Source organism: Babylonia areolata, chromosome 9, assembly GCF_041734735.1.
Source record: "Babylonia areolata isolate BAREFJ2019XMU chromosome 9, ASM4173473v1, whole genome shotgun sequence".
Classification (NCBI taxonomy): Eukaryota; Metazoa; Mollusca; class Gastropoda; order Neogastropoda; family Buccinidae; genus Babylonia; species Babylonia areolata.
The window spans coordinates 7,786,686-7,804,809 of NC_134884.1; the positions used below are offsets into that span (position 1 = coordinate 7,786,686).

General features: G+C 45.3%; 1 protein-coding gene across 1 annotated transcript in view; it reads right to left on the reverse strand.

Annotated features, from left to right (window-relative positions):
• Positions 1–1,981: 1,981 nt before the first annotated feature.
• LOC143285943 (protein kinase C beta type-like) overlaps positions 1,982–18,124 on the reverse strand; it is a 16,996-nt gene continuing 853 nt past the window's right edge. Inside the window, exons 2-9 of the mRNA XM_076593393.1 lie at positions 15,869–16,093; positions 12,819–12,910; positions 12,047–12,109; positions 9,607–9,745; positions 8,925–9,005; positions 7,049–7,156; positions 5,860–6,001; positions 1,982–2,139 (exon numbers count right to left, since the gene is read on the reverse strand). Coding sequence (XP_076449508.1) covers positions 1,982–2,139; positions 5,860–6,001; positions 7,049–7,156; positions 8,925–9,005; positions 9,607–9,745; positions 12,047–12,109; positions 12,819–12,910; positions 15,869–16,093 — 1,008 coding nt within the window. The remainder of the gene's footprint in view (positions 2,140–5,859; positions 6,002–7,048; positions 7,157–8,924; positions 9,006–9,606; positions 9,746–12,046; positions 12,110–12,818; positions 12,911–15,868; positions 16,094–18,124) is intronic.

Below are 18,124 nucleotides of genomic sequence, written 5' to 3' on the forward strand. Positions count from 1 at the left end.
AAGTGTTGATTTACGTTCAAAACTTATGCCAGGACGAACAAAATAAACTTACCTTACTAGAAATGAGCATTGTCTAGCCTCCCGTCTCCTTCACAGACAGCGCGCGCGCGCGCGCGTGTGTGTGTATGTATGTGTGTGTGCAGATAGCTACAGGTCCTTGGCAATGAAATCGTGGTCATTTTCAGCTAACCTCTTCATGGAGAGGGAGACAGGTAGACAGACGGATGGACAGAGCGAGGGAGGGGACGCGTGGTGATCGATTAAGAAAGACAGACGGTCCGCACGAGCATGCGCACGTGCACACACACACACACACACACACACACAGAGAGAAACACACACACACACACACGGAGAAACGCACATTCATTGAAACCATACCTTTCTTGTATCAATCTGTTTATTTTTTCATGCTAGCTTTCTCCCAAAAGTCATTTTGCCATCCACACACTCAAAAGCAAAGTCTTCGTGTTTGCACCTCCATTTGGAGACGAGACAAGACAAGACCAGACAAGACCAGTTTAGTTCAGAAAACCATGTGGAGGTGCAAGAAAATTTCATGTAACTATTACAAAACATGAAACACATTTGGCATTGTACTCGCAATCAGTTACAACTGCCATACCAGCATGGGCCTTTTTCAGAACAAAACAAGAGAGGCAAGGCCTTCATGACTCACTTGTGAAAAATTAAGTCCCCTGGCATTAATTACAGAGTAATTTCCCTTTTTTACCCTCTGCACCAAAACGTTTGCAAAATAAATAAAAATTCCATGCTTAGCAAAAGAAGTTCCTGTTTGAACAAAAAATGATAGTAATGACTGCTCTTGTTGTTGTGTCGAATATCAGATCAAAGTGCCAAGTTTAGAGAATACAAAAAATATAAATATAACAGTAAATGCAGTTTGCATATAATTAGGCTTCTTTTTTATTTTTTTGTGCCCATCCCAGAGGTGCAATATTGTTTTAAGCAAGATGACTGGAAAGAACTGAATTTTTCCTATTTTTATGCCTAATTTGATGTCAACTGACAAAGTATTTGCAGAGAAAATGTCAATGTTAAAGTTTACCACGGACACACACACACACACACACACACACACACACACACACACACACACAGACAACCGAACACCGGGTTAAAACATAGACTCACTTTGTTTACACATGTGAGTCAAAAATTGGTATTGTGTACATGCTTGAAATAAACGGGCATTCCTTCTAAATGTAAACGGGTCAAGAGTCAATATTTGATGATTTTGTATACATGCTGAAAATAAATGGCAATTCCTCATGAATATAACTGAATCATGACTCAATATCTGGTATTGTGCACATGCTTGAAAATGAACGGGATTTTCTCTTGAATGTAAACAGATCATGACTCAATATCTGGTATTGTGTTCATGCTAGGAATTAATGGTCATTTCTCCTGAATATAATTAGGTCATGACCCGATAAATGATATTGTGTACATGCTACAAATGAACGGAATTGGAACGGAATTGGTTTCTCCTAGATATACACAGGCGATAACCTAATATCTGATATTCTGCACATGCTGGAAATAAATGGGCATTCTTCAATGTTAATAGATCATGATCCAATATATGGTATTGTGTGCATGCTAGAAATGAGTGGATATTTCTTCTAAATGTAAACAGGTCATGACTCATTATCTGGTATTGTGTATGTGCTAGAAATAAATGAGCGTTTCTCTTAAATGTAAGTAGGTCATGACTCAATATCTGGTATTGTGTATATGCTAGAAATGAGTGGATATTTCTCCTAAATGTAAACAGGTCATGACCCAATATCTGTTATCGTTTATTATTGTGTAGATGCTAGAAATTAATGGGCGTTTCTCTTAAATGTAAATAGGTCATGACTCAATATCTGGCACTGTGTACATGCTAGAAATAAATGGGACATTTCTCTGAAATGTAAACAGGTCATGACCCAGTATCTGACAGAGAGGACGCCTAAAGTCCGGTGGGATCCAGTGACCTTGACCTGGTTTGCTTGGACTGGCGGTCACGCTGAGCAGGGGTCAGGTCGCCAAGGTCGAGGGGGAAGGTGGCGGAGAGTAGAGGGGTGGGTGTGGCGCTGGTCCAGTTAGACTGACTGGGAGGCAAGAGGTCTGTGGACACAGGAACATCCAGTGGACATAGTATCAGTATCAGTATCAGTAGCTCAAGGAGGCGTCACTGCGTTCGTTCAAATCCATATACGCTATACCACATCTGCCAAGCAGCTGCCTGACCAGCAGCGTAACCCAACGCTCTTAGTCAGGCCTTGAGAAAAAATAAATAAATAAAATGAAATAAAAAATAAAAATAAATAAGAATAAAAATGAATAAAATAAAATACATGATATGATATTTTCTCTTAAACGTAAATAGGTCATGATGGAATATCTGGTATTGATATACAAGTATCATGTCATATCATATATATATCATATCATATCATGGTATTGTGTATATGCTAAAAATAAATGGGCGTTTCAAGCATATACACAAAACCAGAGATTGGGTCATGACCTTTACATGGACTTTATCAGTGTTGTGATATGGTATGTTATGATGTGATGTGATGTGATATGATATATGATATACAATATGATATACGATAAATGATGTCTTATGGTGTGATGTCATGTGATATGATATATGGTATACAACATCAAAAAAAGATAATATGATATGGTATGGTGTGATGTCATGTGATATAATACATGATATACAATATAAGATAATATGATATGGTATGGTATGATGTGATGTGATAGGATATATGATATGCAATATGATATAATATGATATGGTATGGTATGATGTGATGTGATAGGATATATGATATACGATATAAGATATATGATATGGTGTGGTGTGATGTCGTGATATATTATATACAATAGGATATAAGATAATATGATATGGTATGGTATGATGTAATGTGATGTGATATGGTATGGTATGATGTGTTGTGATGTGACATATGGTATGATGTGTTGCGATATCATATATGGTATGATGTGATGTGATATGATATATGATATACAATATACGATATAAGATATATGATATGGTGTGGTATGGTATATGATACAATATGATATAGCATGATCTAACATGGCAAGACACGACACATGATATGATATAATATGATATGATATATGTATCTACCAGATCAGATGGCAGGCTCTTCAATCTCACCCGCCTCAGAGCAAGGACAAAAGTCCGCGAAGCCCTCATCAGAGACATGCTCTTTGCTGACGATGCCGCAGTTGTGACCCACACCCAGCGGGACTTGCAGTCACTAATGGACCGCTTCTCCCAGGCCTGCAAAGATTTCGGTCTGACCATCAGTCTGAAGAAGACAAAATGTCCTAGGCCTCACGTCATCTCCACCAGCCATCACCACTGATGACTACGAACTTGAAACCATCCATCAATTCACTTACCTTGGGTCCACCATCACCAACAACCTCTCCCTTGACACCGAGATCGACAAGAGGATCGGGAAGGCAGCCACAACGCTAGCCCGCCTCACACAAAGAGTGTGGACAAATCCCAAGCTGTATGGCAGTGAGGCGTGGACCACACATGCTCGTCAGGAGAAAAGGCTCAATACCTTCCACTTGAGAAGCCTACGGCGCATACTCGGCATCCCCTGGCAAGGCAAGGTGACAAACACCGAAGTCCTGACTCTCGCTGGCCTCCCGACCATGTATACCATGCTGAGACAGCATCGGCTGCGTTGGCTGGGCCACGTTTGCCGCATAGAAGATGGTCGCATCCCAAAAGACATCCTTTATGGAGAGCTCGCCACGGGGCAGAGAAGCATCGGCCGCCCACAGCTGAGATACAAAGACGTTTGCAAACGTGACATGAAGGCACTTGAGATCAACACTGAGTCCTGGGAGGACCTTGAAGATGACCGCAACAGATGGAGAAGCACTCTTAAGAATCAGCTACGGATTGGTGAGGACAAACTGTCAGCTGCTGCAGCAGAAAAGCGAGCTCGCAGAAAAGGGACATCAGGAACAGACCAGCATCAGCTTACACATGGGACCGCTGCGACAGAGACTGTCTCTCTCGCATCGGTCTCTACAGTCACAGGCGACGCTGCTTGGTCAATGCAGACAGCCCAGTTAGACATTAGGTCGGATATACTCTATCCATGGTGAGCCATGACCGAAGGAGGCCTACTACTAATAATATATGATATGATATAGGATATGATACAATATGATACGGCATGATATAACATGGCACGACACGACACATGATATGATATGATATATGTATCTAAAAAATCAGTGAACTTTGTGATGTAATATTGTATGATACGATGTGATGTGATGTGATGTGATGTGATGTGCGATGCGATGCGATATGACATGACACGAAACGACACGATACGATACGATACATCTGTTGACATAGAAAAGCAGTGGACTTAGTGAAGTGAAGTGAAGTGAAGTGATGTGATGTGATGTGATGTGAAGTGAAGTGATGGTGAGGTGAGGTGAGGTGAGGTGAGGTGAGGTGAAGGTGAGGTGAGGTGATGGTGAGGTGATGGTGAGGTGAGGTGAGGTGAAGTGAAGTGAGGTGAAGTGAAGGTGAGGTGAGGTGAGGTGATGGTGAAGTGAGGTGAGGTGAGGTGATGGTGAGGTGAGGTGAAGTGAGGTGAGGTGAAGTGAGGTGATGGTGAGGTGAGGTGAGGTGATGGTGAGGTGAAGTGAGGTGAGGTGAAGTGAGGTGATGGTGAGGTGAGGTGATGGTGAGGTGAGGTGAGGTGAAGTGAGGTGATGGTGAGGTGAGGTGATGGTGAGGTGATGGTGAGGTGATGGTGAGGTGATGGTGAGGTGAGGTGAGGTGAGGTGAGGTGAGGTGAGGTGATGGTGAGGTGATGTGATGGTATGGTACGGTATGGTGAGGTGATGGTGAGGTGAGGTGATGGTGAGGTGAGATATGGTGAGGTGATGGTGAGGTGAGGTGAGGTGATGGTATGGTGAGGTGAGGTGAGGTGATGGTGATGGTGAGCTGATGGTATGGTGAGGTGATGGTGATGGGCGATATGACACAACACGACAGAAGTACGTGATAAGGTCTGTGACATGAGAGCAGGACTTAGGTGAAGTGAAGGGGTGAAGTGATTGAGGTGATGTGAGGTGAGTGAGGAGTGAAGTGAGGTGAGGTGATGGTGAGGTGATGGTCAGAGAGGGTAGGTGCAGAGTTGAGGAGATGGTGGTGAGTTATGTCGAGGTGAAAGATGGAGTAGTGAGGTGAGGTTAGGAGGTGAGGTGATGTGAGGTGATGGGCGATATGACACAACCCGACACAACACGATACGATACATCTGTCGACATCGAAAAGCAGTGGACTTAGTGAAGTGATGTGATGTGATGTGATGTGTGATGACACGACACGACACGACACATGATATGATACTTGTATAGCGCATATCCTCAGTCACACACCAAGCTCTAAACTCTTTTTCAGTGCGCCATGCGCATGGTGCACGCGGGACCTCGGTTTATCGTCTCACCCGAACGAACAGACGCTCAGTTCGATGTTCCAGTCAAACTTGGGAGAAAGGGCGAGAGTGGGATTCGAACCCACACGGCCACAGACTCTGTATTGGGCAAGAGCAGCCAACATTGAAACTGCCGGCACTAGGGCTGCGACAGACTGGGGCTGTATATGGGTGGGTGGGGGGTGGGGGGGGGGCGTGGGGGGGTGGACTCGGAATGAGCGGCGTGGGAGTGATGTCACTGAAACGGTACAGATGACGGGGCTGCAAAATAAAATAAAATAAAATAAAATAAAATAAAAATGAATAAAGGACTTGCAGTGTTTGGGTAACTCCGGGGGCACGAGATCCCTGAGCCACAGGGCTGACCAGTCCATGGAGGAAAAGAAGGCGTCGTTCTTCAGGGTCTGCCGTTCCTCTGCCCACTGCCCGGGCCGTCTCTGAGGGCTCTTCACTAACATCTGTTGACAGTCAAACGCACGAACACACGCGCGCGCGCGCGCACACACACACACACGCACGCACATGCTCGCGCGCGCAAACACACACATACAAACACATACAAGCACGCACGCACGCACGCACGCACACACACACACACACACACATACCTCATCGTCATTTACAGAAACCTGCTCAGCCCTGAAATTGTATTGTATTGTATTGTACTGCCCGACTCGTCCTCAGAAAGAAAAGATCGAAGCACATCACTCTTCTTTTGCAACATCTCCACTGGCTCCCTGTCTCACACAGAATAAAGTACAAGATCTGCACTCTATGTTATAAATGTATTCAGAAATCAGCCCCTTCCTATCTCTATGGCTGCCTTCACCTCTACACTCCATCTCGCACTCTACGATGGGCTTCGAATCCACTCTGTTTACCCATACCTAGATTCAAACACTCGACTGTTGGCCGCCGTTCTTTCTCTGTCTCTGGACCTTGCAGTTAGAATGAACTTCCTCTTTCGCTTCGTCGAGTCTCCATTTATTTTTATTTCATTTTTCTTATTATTGTTATTATTTATCGTTTTATTTCTCGACTGTTGATTGGGTTATTCAGTAACTTATTTTTTTGACAGTTGAAGAAAATAGACAATAGCAATTCATTAGGCTCTGGGCGAAACCTGGCATAGTGAAATTGCATTACAACATGTACGTCATGGTGTGCTTGCGTCATAATAGCTACGTAAGAGTGACCCTGGTAACATGTAAACAACTTATCCCTTGTGGAAGGAACGTGATCGTTCCGAAAATTTGGAATATTTGACAGATTGATGTGTTTGTTTTTCTTTATATATATATATATTCAAAGGGAAAGAAAGACAGAGGCAGAGACAGGGAGAGATATGGGTATGTATATATATGTACATACATGTCAACTTAAAGTAGTCTACACAGATTAATATTCATCATCTTCACAAATGAATCAACATCTTCTATACAGATAAATATAGAGATAACCATCATGCGAAACATGCGTCCTCTGAAGAAGAATATATACGATACCTTTCGAATGAAGGCAATGACGTCAAGACTGAGGAAGCTGGGATAGCACGGCTCCTTCCGGGTCACGGCGATGTACAGTGACTGAATGCTCTCCCCTGAGAATGGCAGCTGGAACACACCCACCGACACGCGAATATTCACCGCACACACACACACACACATATATATATATACACAAACGCGCACACATGCATACACACACACGCGCGCACGGACGCATGGCACACACACACACATAAATGGCGTATTTGTAGTTATGCATGTGCGTGCGTCCGTGCGTGCGTGTGTGTGAGTGTGCGTGTGTCTGGATTTCTTCTTAATTTTCAATCCAAATGATTTATCCGGGTTTTTTGTTTGTTTGTTTTTTTCTTTTTCCTGTTAATGCACTATTTCTTCTACTGAGAGCCGAATTAAAGAGAGAGAGAGACAGAGACAGATAGACAGAAAGAGATAAAGTGAGAGAGAGAGAGACAGACAGACAGAGAGAGAAAGAAAGCAAGTCGAATGGGGGAAGGGGGGTCACAACTCAATACATCTGCAAAATTCATGGTTTTTATTGACTTACCTCCCTTACATTGTACCGTGGCGAAAGTTGCGTGTGTCACTTAAAAAAAAAGTACGTGTGTGCGTGTGTGTGTGTGCGTGCGTGCGTGCGTGTGTATATATGTATGTGTGTGTGTGTGTGTGTGTGTGTGTGTGTGTGTGTGTGTGTGTGTGTGTGACTTTCTTCACTGACGGAAAAAAAAGCAAGGACCCCCGAACACCCAACACCCGACCCCCCCCCCTTCACACGCACCCACACACACACCATTCATGTAGAAAAAAAGGAAGAGAAGGGAGAGGAGCAGAACAGAACGGGCCGGCGTTGGATGGAGATCAGATAGAAGAGAAGAAGAGATAGATGTTGATGTCCATAAAGAAAGAGACGAAGACGAAGACGATGAAGTAAATCAATGACGAAGAAAACAACAACTACTACAACAGCAAACACCCCCCCCCCCCCCCCGAACCCCCATCCCCACCCCTTCATCTCCCTCCTCCATCTCCCCCCCCCCCCCCCCACACACACACTCACCACCAACAACAATGATTAAAAGCAACAGCAACTTCAATACCACCACCACCAACACCACAGTAAGCACAACCGCCACACAGACTTAAAATCCCAGTGGCCAAATAGAACCAGCGAAGTAGAACAATGACGTAGAAGACAGAGAACATCAACAACTGAAATACCACCATCACCACCACCACCATCACCACCACAGCAATAAACACAACCACTACACAAACGTAAAATCCCAGTGGCCAAAATAGAACAGCAAAGTACAACAACAACTGAAATACCACCATCACCACCTATGATGGAGTCTCCCGTCGGTCCGACGGGTGAGGAGGCAAGCAGGCTTATCTGTCGGTGTGTGTCCTCATATGGGAGAAGAGGCCGATTCTGGATGCGCAACACTTCCCACAGGTGTTGCAAGTGCCTGACCAGCACAGGTGACTTTTTTTTTTTTTTAGTGAGGAGGAGTTGTGCAGTCCCTTCCCCATTCTCTCCCTACCGACGCTCACAGTCCCACAGGTGAAGATACTGCCACGGCCTCGGCAGGTGCAGGTTTTTTTTTTTCCTTCGGAGCTCCGTCTCCTAGGAGGACTTCCAGCTAAGGATAAGAGCTCTCCCTGCCCTTTGGTCATCCTCTTCCGCCTTCACAGCCGTTGGGAAAGGTTTCCTCCTCCTCCGCCTGGTCCGTCGTTGGGAGACTTCACATGCGGCAGGTAGTACTGGGTTACATGGTACCAGTAGCAAGGGCTATGCCCTGACCTGACCATCACCATCACCACTACAGCAATAAACACAACCACTACACAAACGTACAGTCCCAGTGGCCAAATAGAACAGCAGCACCCCGTATGACCACCAGTCGGCTGTTTTGCTGTACGGCTCCCCGCGAAGCACCTGCAACAACAGTCATTCAGATATTGCGTTTGTGAATTTCATGAGGGGTGATGGCTTTGTATCATCAAACCATTTCTTCCTTCCTTTTTACCACACGTCCTTCCTTAATCCCTTCCTTTCTTCCTTTTCTGATCAATCCACCCTTCCTTCCTCTATTCCTTCCTTCCTTCGTTCCATCCTTCTCTCCTTCATTATCCCTTTCTTCATTCCATCCATCCTTCCTTCCTTCCTTCGATCATTCTTGCATCCCTTTATCCCTTCCTTCCTCCCTCCGTTCCTTACTTCGATGCATCCTTCCTTCCTTCCTTCATTCCCTTTTCGTTCCATCCTTCATTCATTCCATCCTTCCTTCCTTCCATTTAACCTTCCTGCCATCCTTCCTTTATTCCATCCTCCCTTCCATCTTTCCTTTATTCCTTTCTTCGCTTCACCCTTCCTTCCCATTCCGTCCTTCCTGCCTTCGTTTCATCTTCCCTCCTTTCGTTCGTTCGTTCGTTCGTCCCATCCTTCCTTCCTCCTTCCTTGCATCCTTCCCTCCATCCTTTCTCCCTTCGTTCTTTCCCCCCCCTTCCTTCCTTCACTCATTCTGTCTGTCAGTCACCTCCGGGGCCACGTAGAAGAGCGTGCCACACGGGCTGGACACTTGGTCACGGTCAGCAAAGTGATCCATGCTGAGTCCAAAGTCACACAGCCGTATGTAGCCTGCCGCGTCCAGCAACACATTATCCACTTTGAGGTCTCTACCAGACAAACCACAAACCACAGTGTAAATGTCTCCCGTCGGACCGACGGACGAGTAGGCAGGCACGCTTATCTGTCGGCGTGTGTCCTCATAATTATGGGAGAAGAGGCCGATTCTGGATGCGCAGCACTTCCCACAGGTGTTGCATGGGAAAACGTCTCCAGAAGTTGGGCCCTGCTTTCTTCGCTCACGCTTCTCTGGCCAGCGTTCTCTTGTTTTCAAACGTCTTTATGCCACTAGAGCACAGCATCCTCCAGCGACAGCAGTCAAGGGCACCAGTTTCCCAGGAAGCGATTTGGCTTTGAGGTTTGTCTTCAAGGTGTCCTTGAAGCGCTTGCAGGGTCTTCCAAGTTGGCGGTGGCCTTCCTTCAGCTGGCCATACAAGAGCATCTTCGGATCCTGCTGTCTGACATGCGGACAACGTGTCTTGTCCAGCATTGCTGGCACTGGATCAGCAGGCTTTCGATGCTGTGCAGGCCGCTCCTCTCTAGGACCTGGAGGTTGGAGACCCTGTCTTGCCACTTTATGCCGATGATCTTTCGTAGGCATCTCTGGTGAAACCAGAGTAACTGCCAGACAAACAACACTGACTGACTGCAAGACAGTTACACTCTTGCCAGAAAAAATCAGACTGACTGCTTTGGTCCTGCAAGACAAACACGTCTATGTTGTACTGATGAACGTGTGTGTACTTAGCAGAGCCAGCACGCATCTGTATGATGGTCAGTCGTGTCCGACGATGACCATCATAACAGCAGAGAAGGCAACTGCTGTCCCGACTATCTGGGCTGATTTATCGATGTGTGCCTTGCCCAGGTTACATCCCCACTCTCTCAGCCGAGAGGGCTTTAGGACAGTCATTGTTGGGATAGTTGGAGTGATGGCCTAGAGGTAACGCGTCCGCCTAGGAAGCGAGAGAATCTGAGCGCGCTGGTTCGAATCACGGTTCAGCCGCCGAGATTTTCTCCCCCTCCACTAGACCTTGAGTGGTGGTCTGGACGCTAGTCATTCGGATGAGACGATAAACCGAGGTCCCGTGTGCAGCATGCACTTAGCGCACGTAAAAGAACCCACGGCAACAAAAGGCTTGTTCCTGGCAAAATTCTGTAGAAAAATCCACATCGATAGGAAAAACAAATAAAACTGCATGCAGGAAAAAAATTTTAAAAAAAGAAAAAAAAGGGTGGGGCTGTAGTGTAACGACGCGCTCTCCCTGGGGAGAGCAGCCCGAATTTCACACAGAGAAATCTGTTGTGATGAAAAGAAATACAAATGCAAATACAAATGCAAATAGTTCCCCAAAGCCAAACTAGCCTCCAAAGCTGCAGAACAAAGGGCCAAAGCAATGTTGCTTCCTAGTTTGAATCATAGTCCTTCACCAAACTAAGCTGTAAATGGGATATTCCCATTTCAGTGGAGAAACCATTGATCATACAGCTCTCACTTTGCTGCTGGCCCAACTAGTTGTACGCTTATATCAATCTCTGATATAAGCTGAGTATTGAGGCATTGTTTCATACAGCTGGGCGATACATACCGATGGAGAATGTCCTTATCGTGAAGAAAGAGTGCTGTCCTTATTGTGAACAAAGAGCGATACTTACCAATGGAGAATGTCCTCATCGTGAAGAAAGAGTGATGTCCTTATCGTGAAGAAAGAGTGATGTCCTCATCGTGAAGAAAGAGTGATGTCCTTATCGTGAAGAAAGAGTGATGTCTTTATCGTGAAGAAAGAGTGATGTCTTTATCGTGAAGAAAGAGTGATGTCCTTATCGTGAAGAAAGAGTGATGTCCTTATCGTGAAGAAAGAGTGATGTCCTTATCGTGAAGAAAGAGCGATGTCCTTATCGTGAAGAAAGAGTGATGTCCTCATCGTGAAGAAAGAGTGATGTCCTTATCGTGAAGAAAGAGTGATGTCCTTTTCGTGAAGAAAGAGTGATACTTACCGATGGAGAATGTCCTTATCGTGAAGAAAGAGTGATGTCCTCTTCGTGAAGAAAGAGTGGTGTCTTTATCGTGCAGAAAGAGAGCTGTCCTTATCATGAAGAAAGAGTGATGTCCTTATCGTGAAGAAAGAGTGATACTTACCGATGGAGAATGTCCTTATCGTGAAGAAAGAGTGATGTCCTTATCGTGAAGAAAGAGTGGTGTCCTTATCATGAAGAAAGAGTGATACTTACCGATGGAGAATGTCCTTATCGTGAAGAAAGGGTGATAAACAGCAATGGAGAATGTCCTTAGGCATGATATTATGTACTGAAGGACAATATGCTTATCAAGAAGAAAGAGTGATACTTACCGATGGAGAATGTCCTTATCGTGAAGAAAAGACAGGGCCATCAGCAGCTGAGCTCCGTAAAACCTGTACAAGTATAATAATAATACTGATAATAAGACCGATAGTAAAAGTAATATAATAATAATAATAATAATAATAATAATAATAAGAAGAAGAAGAAGAAGAAGAAGAACGACGGCGATCACGATAATAATGATGATGATGATGATGATGATTTGAAAAAAGACTGTCTATCAAGCGCCAAACCTCGAGGCAATAGCCTCATTAAAACTACTGCGTCTACTACTGCCACCACCACCACTGCTACTACTACTACTACTGCTGCTGCTGCTGCTGCTGCTGCCACTACTACTACTAAAAATAATGATGATAAAAAATCACTTGGCAATTCCAATAAACTTGTTCTCAAACGTCTTATGACGAATGGAGTCATGTGTGTGTGTGTGTGTGTGTGCGTGTGCGTGTGTGTGTGTGTGCCCATCTTGTTGTTGATGTTGTTTCTTCTTGTTCTTTTTGTTCTCCTTCTTCTCCTCCTCAAAAACAAAGACAGTAGATACATGATAAATAAATAAATAAATTAATTAATTAATTAATGATTAAACAAATAGATTAATAAATAAAAAATTATATCGACAAATAAAGAATAAAGAACTGAATAAATAAATAAACGAAATGAATGAATTAGTGATGAAATAAATAGATAAACAAATATACAGATAAATAAATAAATAAATGAATGAATAAACAAACGTCACCACCAGCAGGCACCGACCTGACGTTTGCTTCAGGGAACCTGCCCACAGCCTTCAGTGTGTCTGTGAGTGACCCCCCTTCCGCCAGCTCCATAAGGAGGTAGAAAGCTAACTGCAACACACGTATGATAGTCAGTCGTGTCCGACTAGGACCATCAAAACAGCAGAGGAGGCAACTGCTGTCCCGACTTATCTGGGCTAGAATTTGATTATAGTGGAGAGTGTCTTGCCCAGGTTACATCCCCCACTCTAGAGTTTTAGGACAGTTCGCGTTGGGATGGTTCCCAAAAGGCCAACTAGCCCAAAGGGTTTCAACACTAAGAGCCAGTGCAATAGTGCCTCATGGTCATAGTTTTTCACAAAAGACTAAGCTGTAAATGATTACCCATTGCAATTGAGAAACCATTGATAATACAGCGTTCACTTTGCTGTTGGCCCAACTGTAAACTTATGTCGATCTGTTATACGAGCTGATGTGTTGGGCTGTACCCTGCATATGGAAAGCTGACTGCAACAACATGGACCATGCATATAGAAATATAATCGCAACAACACCTGCCGTGCATATAAAAAGCTAACTGCAACAACACGTACCGTGCATATAAAAAACTAACTGCAACAACGTGGACCGTGCATGTAAAAAGCTAACTGCAACAACGTGGACCGTGCATATAAAAAGCTAACTGCAACAACGTGGACTGTGCATGTAAAAAGCTAACTGCAACAACGTGGACCGTGCATATAAAAAGCTAACTAACTGCAACAACACCTACTGTGCATATAAAAAGCTAACTGCAACAACGTGGACCGTGCATACAGAAATATAATTTAATATAATAATGACGGGCGCAACAGCCGAATGGTTAAAGCGTTGGACTTTCAATCTAAGGGTCCTGGGTTCGAATCTCGGTGGCGCCTGGTGGGTAAAGGGTGGAGATTTTTCCGATCTCCCAGGTCAACGTATGTGCAGACCTGCTAGTGCCTGAACCCCCTTATTGTGTATACGCAAGCAGAAGATCAAATACGCACGTTAAAGATCCTGTAATCCAGGTCAGCGTTCGGTGGGTTATGGAAACAAGAACATACCCAGCATGCACACCCCCGAAAACGGAGTATGGCTGCCTACATGGCAGGGTAAATAAACAAAGCGGTCATACACTAAAATATTAAATGTTACATGTTTGTCTGAATGTGTATGTATGCGTGCCTGACATCAGATTGAATGACACAGGAAACGAATGATGAGCGCCCATTGGCAGCCGTCAGTCGGCTCTACCCAGGTAGCGGCAGCCTGTTGTGTAAATGACCCCGTGTTTGTAAAGCGCTTAGAGCTTGGTCTCCGACCGAGGATAGGCGCTATATAAGTGTCCATATCAATATCAATCAATATAGAAATATAATTGCAAAACACGTGGCGTGCATATACATAGTGACATGTGAGTAATGCCACTGGAACGGTGCAGATGAGGGGGCAGCAAAAAAAAAAAAAAAAAAAAAAGGAGAGAGGAAATTAAGGAAAGTATTGATGAAGCAAGCCATGAGTGGGGTGGGGAAGATGATGGATTTTCGTCTACAATGACAATTGCGGATAGACGTTAACCAAAAATACGAAAGAAGGAAGAAAGACAGAAAGCAGCAGTCCCCCCCCACCCCCACCCCCCACCCCCACAACTTTGGTCTGGAACAGGAGAGGAGGGTGACGATGAAGGGGCACTCTCTCTTCCCCCCCCTCTCTCTCTCGCTCACACACACACACTCTCTCTCTTTCTGTGTCTCTCTCTCTCTCTCACACTCACACACTTTCTCTCTCTCTCTCTCTCTCTCTCACGCACTCTATCTCTCTCTCTCATTCACACACACACACACACACACACACACACACACACACACACACACACACATACACACACACACACACACACACACACACACACACACACACCTTGGTCTGGAAGCACGACAGCAGTGTCACGATGAAAGGACAGTCAGTGGCCAGCACACATACACACACGCACACACACACACACACATACACACACGCACACACACACCACACACATACACAGACACACAAACACATACACGCATACACACACACCACTGACACACACACACACACACACACCACACACACACACACACCACACACACACCACACACACACACACATCACACACACACACACACACACACACACACACACACACACACACACACACACACCACACACACACACACACACACACACACACACACACACACCTTGGTCTGGAAGCACGACAGCAGTGTGACGATGAACGGACACACACAAACATCACACACATCACACACACACACACACACAAACATCACACACACACACACACACACACATCACACACACACACACACACGCACAAACACACCACACACACACACACATCACACACACACCACACATCACACACACACACACACACCACACATCACACATACACATCACACACACACACACCACATCACACACACACACACACACACACACACACACACACACAGACACACCTTGGTCTGGAAGCACGACAGCAGTGTCACGATGAAAGGACAGTCAGTGGCCAGCACACACACACACGCACACACACACACATACACCACACACACACACACACACCACACACACACACACACACACACACCACACACACACACCACACACACACACACACACATACACCACACACACACACACACACCACACACACACACACACACACACACCACACACACACACACACACATACACCACACACACACACACACCACACACACACACACACACACACACACACACACCACACACACACACACATCACACACACACACACACACACACACACACACCCCACACACACACACCACACACACACACACACACACACACACACACACACACACACACCACACACACACAAACACACACACACACACACACACACACACACACACACCACACATACACCACACACACACACACACACACACACACACACACACCACACACACACACACACACACACACACACAGACACACCTTGGTCTGGAAGCACGACAGCAGTGTCACGATGAACGGACAGTCAGCGGCCAGCAGCAGGGCCCGTCTTTCGGCCAGCGCGTGCACGGTGCTCTCCTGGCCGTCCTTGGCCATCCTCTTCAGGGCCATGGGCCTCGTGACCTCCCACCCCTCACCTCTCACCCCTGACCCTGACCTCCGTGGAGCCTGACCTCTGCGGGGAGAGCGTAGGCTGGCCACGTGCACCTGTAAGCACAAGAGAGATGGTGATGGTGGTAATATGTTGTTATTGAATGTCCAGCATGAAAGGTGCAAATTAGGATTCTTGTTGTTGTTGTTGTTGTTGTTGTTTTATATTATCATCATCATCATCATCATCATCGTCGTCGTTGTTGTTGTATGGATGGACGATAGCCACTGGAGGGCATGTGTCACAGCTTCAACTTCCATCGTTAGGCTGGAGGTTGTGACTTTGTAAGCAGCATTCTCTTCCCTAATTGTTTTTTTCCATTTTGTTTCGCAGTGAATCCCCAGCCGGATTGGTCTTTGGTGACTGAGCCATCTGTGTATATGATGATGTCCTCTTCTTTACTGTTTTCTTCTATGAGTAGCTTCACTTCCGCATCAGTTTTGCCCTCTGGCCATTCCCGACAATGTCTTCCTAGAGTGGGTGTGTTGAATAGATGGTTGAGGTTTTCGGGGTTTTTCTCCCATTCTTTTGTTTCTTTCAGGTCTTGTAGTCGGCATGCTAGCTGCATTGTGTCTTCTGCTTGCCCCATCAATGATCTTCCTCGTCCTAGACGGCTGCCTTTTGGTTCTTTGACTGCGTCATGCAGTGGGTTTTGAGGGTTTTCTAATGCTTTGAAGTAGGTCTTAACCTGTTCTAACTTGTTTCTGGCCTGCACTGAAGGAAGGTCAAGCAGGTATCACATGGATTTCTGTGGGCGTGTCTTTTGATGTTCCAAGGATCAGCCTCATAGCTTCATTTTGAACTCTTTCTAATTTTAAGAGGTTGCTTTGAGACGGTGTTGTTAACCCAAGTCCGTAGTCGATCACACTGAGGACGAGTGATTGGTATAGCAGGAAGAGGTGGCGTTGTTCAATACCTTTGGTTGCCATTGCTTGTAAGACTGAAAGGCCCTTTTTGCATTTGAGAACAGTATGTTTTCTGAAGGTCAGCATCCTGTCGAACTGTATTCCTAGGTAGCGTAGGCATTCAGTTTTCTCGATCTGAATCCCGTCGAACGACACAGGTGGTGGTGATTTGCTCGCGGTTCTGTTGTTGAGGGTGCACAGCAACGTTTGGGCTTTCGCTGGATTGATGGAAGATCCTGTGTCTTTGCGCCAATGAGCAATATTGTTTAGTTGTTTCTGGACGGCTTTAGTTCTTTCCTGAGCATCTTTCGAAGTTTTGAAGACCAGGCCATCATCCGCAAGAGTAAGCACCCGAGCTATTCCATTGTTGTTTAAGTCTGCAAGGCCCTTCGTGTAGACATTGTAGAGGACAGGAGAGAGCGGAGACCCTTGTGGCAGTCTCATGGATAGTTTTGAAGGTGCAGACACCCAATCGCCGAGGCGTAGGACGACGGTTCTTTCCTGAAGCGCTGCTGCTATCCATCTTGTCAGTGTCAAACTTACTCCATACCTTAGTAGCAGCTCCATGATGTGCGCGAACTGGACTTTATTGTAGACATCTTCAAGGTCGATTGCTACTGCTAGTGTTTCTTCTTTTCTTTGAAATACACACACACACACACACACACACACACACACACACACACACACACACACACACGAACTGTTATAGCATTTACCCCCGAAAACGGAGTATGGCTGCCTACATGGCGGGGTAAAAACGGTTATACACGTACAAAAAAAAGAAAAGAAAAAAAAGCCCACTCGTGTACATACGAGTGAACGTGGGAGTTGCAGCCCACGAACGAAAAAGAAGAAGATGATTTCCATCAGTTGTCTCCCTTCTCCAAGCATTCGATAATCCATGGGCGGACACCCTCTTCCAGCTAACCATTTAAGTGTCACAATTTCATGGTTCAATCAACGGTTCACAGATCCTTAAAATTTCCTACACGCTCTCTCTCTCTCTCTCTCTCTTTGCATGATTTTCATGTTTCCATAATTGTAGTCTTTGATTCATCCATTTATGTAACTATTATTATCTATTTGGTTTGTTCTATGTCATTTATTATTCGGCGCAATAGCCGAGTGGTTAAAGCGTTGGACTGTCAATCTGAGGGTCCCGGGTTCGAATCACGGTGA